This window comes from Leiobunum rupestre, chromosome 2, assembly GCF_980474605.1.
Source record: "Leiobunum rupestre chromosome 2, qqLeiRupe1.1.hap1, whole genome shotgun sequence".
Lineage (NCBI taxonomy): Eukaryota > Metazoa > Arthropoda > Arachnida > Opiliones > Sclerosomatidae > Leiobunum > Leiobunum rupestre.
Window position 1 is genome coordinate 70,255,699 of NC_143385.1, and position 10,150 is coordinate 70,265,848.

The window sequence follows — 10,150 nt, forward strand, 5'->3', positions numbered from 1 at the left end:
ATGTCATCAATCCTAGGGAGGGGGTATGCGTCTCTACGGGTGACTCTATTAGGTTCCCTATAGTCATTGCACAGGCGCCAATTAAGAGAACGGGGCAGGCCCACGGGCTACTACTCGGTTCGATTAAGTTCTGTTCCAACATTTCGGTTATTATGCCGTCAATAATTTCACTTTTCGCGGGGGAAAACCGATATGGAGCTTTAGAAACAGGGAGACTCTCCCCAACATCTATATAATGTTCAATTACGTTAGTACGGCCAGGGGTAAGAATAAAAATATGCTGGTATTTATTAATTAATGTTTCCAAGGATTGGCGCTGCTCATTGTTTACCGGGGCGTCGAGCAGGGCTTTGTTTATGCCGTCAAGGTCGATATCATTTTCTAAAGCTAGGCTAGAGACGCGTGGATGACCACTTTTAGTTAATAAAGGTAATTTACAAGATAAACTATCGGGAAAACAAAAAAGGTTTCTGCCGAAATCTAAGATGAGACCAACTTGGCCAATAAAATCCCTACCAAGAATACATTGATAAGCTAAATTAGATACGTAGGTGGCTTCAAATTCCACCTGTTTCCGTGGTAAACAAATAGGAAGCTTAACTGTACCGGACGTTGTTAATAAGCTATTGTCACTTTGACGCAACGCCAAATTTTTATTTTTAGTCAAATAACCTTGGGCCTCCAAAATAGGTTTCAAAGAATTGTGAATTAACGTATGGGTGGACCCATTATCAATAAGAGCTAAACACGGGGTGGACCCTAAAAATATGTTAAGAAAATCTTGCGCACCTGCTTTAATAATTTGTGCCGATATTATCGACGAGGGCCCCGTGCTAGCTTGGCTGCTTTTTATTGGCGATTGCCCGCGGGCGGGGCCCCTGGTGGAGTGGACCCGCCCACTCCCTCGTTTCCCGTGGGGCGTCTTGAAGTTTTTAATTGAGGGCAGAATGGTCGCGTATGACCTACTTTCTGGCAGTGGTGGCAGGTAAAATTCGGATTGTACGCTTGCCCACCGCTAGGGTTTGTGCTGGGGGCACTACTACCAGGTCCTGGAGTTGGCGGAAAATTTTGTCCCATAGGGGGCTTGAAATTATGTTTAGCCGAATTGGAATTAGTTATCGGTCGTCGAGAATTCGAGCTATACCCAGTACTGCGGTTAAAATTACTAGAGGGGTTGGGCTTATTATTGGAAGCACTTTCTTTACCCGCGTCAGTACTATGGCTGGTAGATTTCGTGTCAGCGCGACGGTTTTTATTGACGGACCGTTCAACGGCGGCCGCGTCACCAAATAAGTCTCTAACACTGGTATAAACTTTAGTAGTTAGAAAAGGGTGTATATCTTCCCTAATATTACGTAGTGTAATTCTTACCTCTTCCTCCTCTGTCATGGCGGTATTTAATTGCCTAATTAATTTTTGTAAGGACTCGGCGTACTCGTACACGGTCTCTTGGTGGCGCTGTACTCTATCATGTATTATATCGCGAATGATATCATCGCTAGCTTTACGCTGAAATCTAGAGGACAGAGCTAGTTCAAAATCCGCGTAACTCCTAAATGGCTGATTATTGTAATACCAGTCTAAAGCTGGGCCGTCAAGTAGAGACGATACCCACTGGCTTAAAAATGTGTCATCGGACACCGAATTTGCTAACCGCATTTGCTTAAGTCTACGTAAGAAATCCTTAGGCCCTGGATCAGTAGGCCTACCTTGATAACACGGTGCTGGCAATGGGTTTGAATATAATAATGGAACTCCGGGCATTAGCGGGTGAGAAGGGGTACCTGAAAAATTTCCACCCAAGGAAGGGCTAACTATACTGGCGTTAGATGAGGGGAAAGAACTGAGAGGGACATTTCCCACAACAGAAGAAACTCCGCTAGTGTTTGACGGATTGGGGTTGCCTGACACGGTTGTATTATTTACGGCTGGCGGCGGCAAATTTGAAAAAGAATTCAAAGCCTGATTGTTACCCGTGGCGGGAGGAAGAGAAGCGGGAGGCCCTGGGGGGTTATTTGCATGATTGTTCTGAACTGCATTGACATTCGAGGATTGGGCAGGCACAAGGGGCACACTTATATTTGGGTTTACCGTAGAATTATTTTGAAACAGGTTAGCCGACATCTGAGATAAAACTAATTGCATTTGTTGTTGCTGTTGCGTAACCTGAGCTAACTGATCCATTAAATTTTGCAACAAGGTGGCAGGTATAGTTACACTGCTACTAGCATTGGGTGGGTTATTTACTAACGAAATAGGCCCCGGCGGAATTTGATTGCCCGACGGAATTTGATTCCCCGGTGGATTCTGAGTATTTAGGTTGCTAACAAGAGTTTGGCTACCCTGGGCATTTGGGTCGTTTGGAATAGGTGGGTTTTGATTTGGCGACGGGCTCCTAGAACCCCGTGGCGTACGATTTAAACCCATATTGTTTCTGCGGAGGTGCAATATTTGAAAATGATGGTTCACAATGGTGCAAAATTTGTGCAACGAGATAGACTACTTCAATCTTTGAATTTGTGACCTTTTTAAAAGACTCTTTGGTTAACTAATTAGGTCCGGGTGGCTCGCGTCAATTTCACTATTGGGTTGAGCGAGGAGGCGTTAGTAAACGAATGGAAATACCTTAAATGAGGCACGTTGATTGTCTAGGGGTTTGATCTTTGAAATAGGCTTAAGTTAAAGAAAGGGGCTGAAATGAGTTGCCAATTTACCATATTTTAATACTAATTACTATCGGGTAACAAAACCACAAATAACAATAAACAAAATAAAAAGAACATGCACTAATAATACACAATAAAATAAAATAAACATGCATAGTAGTTTTAAGCTTAGTACTTAAAATTATCCAAATAAGGATTTAATTAATCAAACGTTTGATGTTAAAGAAACTAATTTTAACATGTCCAAATAAGGACAGACTCCAAATAAGGAGTTTATATTATAGGGGGAATATTCCCCAATCAATTTAAATATTGTCCAAGTAAGGACTTAACATTTTAATCATTAATTCATAAGAATTAATGATGAATGGAAGCCAGATAATATAAAATAATTACGAAACAGTTTTTCGAGTCCATGTTGACATCTCGTCGTTGGTTTCGTGATGAAACGGTGTTCCGTAGGCGCCGCGCAGCGAGTTACCGAATGGGCTATTCGCCTCTTTTTCAAACTGTATTGCTGGACGCGCAAATATTTTAGAGTCCGAACTTTTACTGGACGCGCAAGTTCGAAACATTAAGTTTTCAGAACATAGTCGAGTTTCTATTCGGGAGTGGGAATGATTATGTCTTGCACGATAGATTGGAAATTTTCATATCTCTCTCTCCTTTTCTCGAAACGTTCGTTGTTTTTATAATTCTTGTTGAAAACAGTTTTTGGCGCGGGTACCAACGTGGTTACCAATCAGGTTCCAGAGGCACTGATTAAAATAGGTCACGATGGACATGACGTGACCCCTTACACTTAGGATTGGTGGGTTCATTGGGAAGGCCAATAGCCAAGCCCAACCCTTTAACTAAGTTGTGGTTCCCACACTCTGTGAGAAAAACGACGCGCACATTGGGAAATCCCAATTATACAGAGGACCCTCGTCAAAGTGGTCATAAAAGTTTCCAAGAAGAGAAAATACATTCGCGAAAAGAAAAATATATATATACCGACAATAAGCAAATAAATCTTTCGTGGTAAAAATAGCTACTGAGTAATTGGCAACTCATTTATTTTTATAAAATGAAGGGAACCTCGGGCAGAAGAGGGGAAAAACTATCTTTCCATAGAAAGAGTAAGAGATAGCTGTAAGATCAAAGCCTTTGACAAAAGCTAGACCCGCCGTCGCGTTTAGCGAGCGGGCGACGTTCTCCTAGTTGATCATGGTCATCCCCGCCGAAGGGTTAACGAGAGAAAACCCTGACCAGCAGGTAAATTGTTCTCGCTCCCCCCAATAGGACGACTGGGGGTCAATAGAGGCACCGCGCGTGGATCCAAAGCGCAGAACCTCATACATCACCCAAAAAGAGGGTTACTTTGACAGGTTTAAAAGAACTCTTTCACAAAAACTACCCTTTCTATATTTTTACTCGGGAGGTAAAGTGTGCAATTAAAATAATTTTACCCGTTTGAAAATTAAAAATTGCTAAATTAAAATAAGCCTAATAAATGGCGTTACAAATTTAAGAAAGTGGCGAGCTGCCATGAACTTAGTTCCAAATTTAAATATCTCGTAAACCGTGATGGTGCATAATAGTGGGAAATGGGTGCAATATTATCCGCTCTGTTTTCTTTCGTTAGGAAACTATGGTGAGACAAGTTAATGGAGCCCCGCAGACATGGTTTTTGGAATTTGACCCTGCGAACGCGTTCACAGCGAACAACAGATACAGATACACCCCGACAAACAAACAGACAGACAGAGACGATTATTGTAAAACCCCTAATAGGTTACATAGTCCCCTCGGTGAGGTAATAAAATTATGGAATAAGTGATATTGTCATGATAATAATATATTTTGATGAAAACCATATTTACTTTTTTTAGCTAAATTACAATAGTTAAATTTAAAAGCCGGTAGGATTGGTTAGTTTATGCATCGATAAGAAACCCTATGTAAGAATAATAATTTTCTCATTTACAAACTATAAGGATATACCATAAGTGGTATTACTCTAAATACCCAAGACGCGCCGTTCTCTGGGACGTGTTCTCCCCCTTTTCGGGACGTCAGCACGTGAGGTGGTTCAGGGGGCCGTTGCGAGCGCGAAAAATCCTCGAGAGAATCGAAGAGCTAAAGATTTGAATTTTATTTCTGCTAGTGGCGCCCACTAGTGTGCCAAACGGGAATTAACGGGGCGGAGCCAATCTAGTCTCCGTATATGGTTAGCCCTAGAACATGTGGACTTTGATTTAATTGCGCGTATTTATAGTTTTATTTATTAATCTAGTCGTGGATGAATATTGAAAGGTATTGCCTAAACTAATTAAAGAGTTAAAAGATAAAACCAATCTGGAAACACATATTTTAAATAACCGTTATCGAAATGAAATTAATTCTAAAATTTTGGAGTTTGAAAATCCCGACAATCACATAGAAGAATTGTTAAATTTGGCATCAAAGAACAGGTGTTTGTTGGCTTACATTAGGGTAGTCACTCAGGCTAAACTTAAAGATAGGTTTATAGAAGTATACGCACTCCTTGGACCTGAAAATGATCTGGAACAAATTTTTAATTTCTACGTTAGTGCTACATTTAGGTAAGTTATTGTATAAAAATAACAATAACTCTATGACTTCTACTTTAATAACTGTCATGGTCTTAACATATTATTTGATTTAAAGGTTCTTTCAAGAATTTGCCAGATTTCTAAGGTCCAAATGGAAAACCCAAGACTCAGATCAATCACCAGAAAGAATCATCACAACGTGTATGAATTAACTCAAGAAATTATGATGACCCAAGATGAGAAAGATGTGGCTAATCTCCCTATTGAATTGAAAAACCGAGATAGAGGTGGAATGGCTTATACAAAACAGTATTTATATCCTTTTGTCAATGAAATTAACGATACCATCAGGAATTTTGCAACCAACGAAGGATTTCAGAAACATGAAAAAAGTCTTATCAAGGTTTGTCTGCTTTAGAAGTAATATAATTTTTCTTGAATTAAAATGGTGGTTTAATTTTCTACCTAGGTATGCGTATCTGCTGTTAAAAGTAACCGAGACATCAAGAAATTATACCTTGAGGGTGTCAGTGAACTTTAAGCTGGAGACAGATTTGATGGGAATGCGATTAACTTGTGCTTTAATTATTGGTCGAGAAAACTAACACACTGTAGGATTTAAGAATTCGTATCCGTATATGCTAATCGTTTAGCTCTGGGTGGTCAAACTCTGCGTGAGAAATTATACCAGTATGCAGTAAAAGCTGATTTAAAAAAGACTGCAAAAGCAACAGCTGAAAAACAAAAACAAAATGTAAAAGAGGCAGCGAAAGCCAAGGAGAAGGAGGCTAAAAAATGCAAGGGCAGAAAAGCAGGCTGCAAAGCAACTTGTTATTGATAAAAGACAAGCAGCAAAGTTGAAGAGAGAAGAATTAAAGCTGCAAAAGGAGGCTCAAAAGGTTCAGAAAATTATTGACAGGAAAAATAGGAAGTCAAGACCCGTAAGGAAGTCAGGCACAGTTCCTAATCAAACACAAAGCGATATTCTTATTTCTGAAACGAATGGAAATGCTGGTCAAGTCATTGGTGATACCCAAGTATTTTCACCAAGTTTCTGTGATAATTTTGTAGGTGTAAATATTGATACTAGTCCCACGTTACCAGTAAAGTACAAATATAAGAAAGAGTGTTCTCAGAAAAAGCTATTTTGTGATTAAGCTAAGATCTTTAACGTTTTAAAATATAAGACAAGTCGTGTAGAGCTTTAAATTGTAGTACTTTTTATCACGGTCTACAATAATTAAATTTAATCTAAATAGGCTTCTGTGCAATTGATAAAATTTGATCTTGGTAACCACTATGAGTAGCGTTGTCACTAACAACATTTTTAATAACATGCACTGATTTTTGGGCAGGTGTATAATTTAGCCCACTTAATTTGCTTCTCGTAGCATATTTTAGTTGTGAGAAAAGGGATTCTATAGCGCTACCATTTATTCTTAACGGTGAAATTAAATGTTCAGAGGGACGGCTTAAAAAGTCTTCTACTAACATTTGAAACCCGAAAATGCAAATTCTCAAGAGATCCCAGGTTTGCCACGATTAAAAGATCTTTGTTGGGCTGATTAATATATATATATCTGGTTCATTCTTTTTGATTACACGCAGCCACTCCACAAAATAGGTATAGCCTTCTTGAATGGATACAATTGCTTTGTTGTCAATAGTTTTAATCACTTCATGCGAAAGAATACCCATTTCAAAAATTTGGTTACAGGCTTTGAGGTATTGGTAACACTCTTTGGTGCTTTCTCGATGTTTTGGCATGTCTACTTCTTTGCTATAACCAAATGCATATAGCTCTGATAAGATCGGTTCTTGTTGCATAATTTTACTAGGCTTAACGTTTAACCGTGTCCATTGATCACGAAGTATATAACTATCACGCATTTTAATAACAGATCGGAGTAGGCCATTTTTGGCTCTTTCATCGTCTCTCAGTAGCTTTATATATTTTTTTTGCTTCCCAACCAAAGTGAACTCCATTCCTCTTGAAGCATTTCATACCATCCTGCCTTGACGAATGTAGCACACTGATCATGCTTTTTAGTTGGTGAATTGGGCAAACTACGTAGTAAATATTCCTATTTCTTTAAAAAGGGTTTGAAAAGTAAGATTTTATTTCAAATTGCTTTTCCAATTCTCCAATGTCACTGCTGTAAAATCGTATATGTCGTGACGTCCTGACTCTGGGAGAGCAGATTAATAGAGCCCCATACGGCCGACTGAAAAACCAATATGGGGACTGACGGTGATTATATCTTAACTATTTGAGAAAACTAAACACAATTTACTTCAACTTAAACTTTTAATTTCAATTTCCATTCACTGTTCACTGCTCATCTGGAGCTTACAAAAAAAACAGTTCTCTCTTCTGGAGAGCTTCAACATGCACTGCCTCAATACAAATTTCACAGTGGCTCGCAAGCCTTGAACAATAGGGCAACAGTAACGGTCGACATTCCGTACTGCTGACGTAGGGAGGGTAGGGTCGAAACCTTTCCCATGAGCGTGAAATAGCTCGAGGGAGAATACCGGCTTTGACAACGCTGGCCGCTAGAACTACACAGTAATAAAAGTTGTCCAGCGAAATCGCCGATATTCTCTCTGTCGCTTCACTCGCTTACGCAGTCGAAAGTAAAATTCTCGGAAATGGTTAGGGGAACGTTAAATTAGGAAGTTTACAATGTTAAGGGAAAGTTGTTAAGTTAAATTTAATTTTAAGACATTTAATTATATTTTTATACACCATAATACCCTTTAATAAAAAAAACAAAACAAAGAAAACAAAAAATACATTGGGATATTCCACACTCCCCCGCGTAATACTTTGTATTACCAAGAACATTTTTTTTACATAATTTTTCTTTTCTTTTCTATCAGTTATTTCTAAAGGAAATAATAATTGAACGGGACGCCTTACCCAGGTACCATTAGCTTTGCGCACTAAACAGGACCTCATTACCTCATCTCTACCAAATTTCGTTTCTTGTATCACACCTAACTGCCACATGTGTTTCGGGATTTTGTCCTTTTGTATATGGACTACGTCCCCAACATTTATTTCGCTTTTTCCCTTAATTAAATTCACGTAATGTGCATTGCGCAATTCTAATAGGTATTCGTGAGTCCATCTTTTCCACAGACGGTCGACCACCGCTTCGTGATGTTTTACCCGATTCAAAATTTCTGTTCGCGTTTTGGGTGCTGCAACTCGTTTTACTTGCTGATGCGGAAGGCGCGTTAATCTTTTGCCCTAAAGTAGGAAATCCGACGGAGTGAATGGAATCGGCTCGTTTATGTCGTTGTATACGTAAGTTATAGGGCGTGAATTAACGATTGCCTCCGTTTCTAATAAAATCGTTTCCATCTCTGTGTAGGTGAGGGTAGCCTTGCCTAAGACTCTTTTTAATACTGATTTCACCGTTCTAACGACCCTCTCCCAATAGCCACCCCACCAGCTTGCTCTTTCAACAATAAATCGCCACGAAATGCCTTTTGCACCATGGAACTTGCGCGCTTCTTCGTTATTAATGTTCTTCCATATCATTTGTAAATCTTTGTCGGCCCTTTGGAACGTACGGGCGTTATCGCTGTATATAATTTGTGGTATTCCTCGACGGGATATCATTCTTCTTAGTGCGAAAAGGAATTCACTTGTAGTTAGATAAGGTGCAAGTTCTAGGTGTACCGCTCGTGTAACGGCACACGTGAACAAACAAATATATGATTTTTCTAACTTTCTTCCAATTTTAACGAAGACGGGACCGGCAAAGTCAACTCCTACCACGTGGAATGGTGGCGCTTGTTCTATTCTTTCCTTCGGAAGGTTGGCCATCGGGGCCTCCGCTGCTTTGGCGCTAAATTTCTTGCATACTGCACAATTTTTCAAGACTGATCTGACCAGCTGACGTACGGCTGTAATCCAATATTTTTCTCTAATTTGAGTAACAGTGTTGTTGATCCCTGAATGATATAATTGCTCATGGGCTTGTCGCGCGATGAGTTCCGAAAAACGTTGGTCTTTCTTAATAATAATGGGATGTTTTAAGCTGTAGCTCATACTTGATTTAATATGGGCTGAAGTGATGCGATTTTAGAATTTTTTGATACCGTCCCCTTTTCTTTTAATTCCGCTAATTCTTCCGGATAGTCAATTTTTTGAACTTCTTTGACCCATAAATTTTCGCATCTTGCCATTTCTTCGGTTGTAATTGCACCGGTTCTCCTATCAATTTTTCTAGCTCTGTCCGTAAAACGCAAAACTAAACTTGTGATTCTATAGGCTTTTTTTATGTTACTATATCTTTGCAAATTTATTAATTGATCTATCCCCGCCTTTTCTTCGCATTCTACTTGAAGGAACGTTTTCCTTCTTTCGTCTCCTACTTCTTTGACCCTTTTAATCGCTGTTATATCGGGTGGCCAACTTGTTCGTTCTTCGGATAACCATGTTGGACCCTTAAACCATATTTGCTTTTTATGGATATCTTCAGCAGTCGTACCACGCGTAAGTAAATCCGCTGGGTTCTTGACGCCAGGGCAATGCGACCAAAGGCGTGGCTCCGTCAACTTCTTGATTTCTACGACTCTATTTTGTACGTAGGTTAAAAATTTCATTTCTGGATCTTTTATCCACGACAGCGCTATTGTGGAATCAGTCCACATACGTACCCCCACATTTTCATCAAAGACATCTTTTACGTACTCTACCAATCGTGCTCCAAGAACGCAATCTTGGGAGCGTTTGTCTTTTTAGGGGAGCAACTCGCGCTTTGGCCGCCACGAATGAAATTCCAATTCTATTTGCTGAAGTGACAAATCTTAAGTAAAGAACAGTTCCGTAAGCCTTCACGCTCGAGTCGCAAAAACAATGCAATTCCTTTTCGACAATGTCTTCTTTTTTTACATCATAGTAACATCTTG

The 10,150-nt window shown here is 39.5% G+C and overlaps 1 protein-coding gene across 1 annotated transcript; it reads right to left on the reverse strand.

The window, feature by feature from the left end:
- Positions 1–6,683: 6,683 nt before the first annotated feature.
- LOC149958902 (uncharacterized) lies at positions 6,684–9,892 on the reverse strand. Its single transcript, XM_090167280.1, has 4 exons — positions 9,338–9,892; positions 8,965–9,251; positions 6,827–7,004; positions 6,684–6,785 (listed from the first exon to the last, which is right to left on the reverse strand). The coding sequence occupies exons 1-4, from the start codon at positions 9,890–9,892 to the stop codon at positions 6,684–6,686; spliced, it is 1,122 nt and encodes a 373-aa protein (XP_090023406.1).
- Between the last annotated feature and the right edge of the window lie 258 nt (positions 9,893–10,150).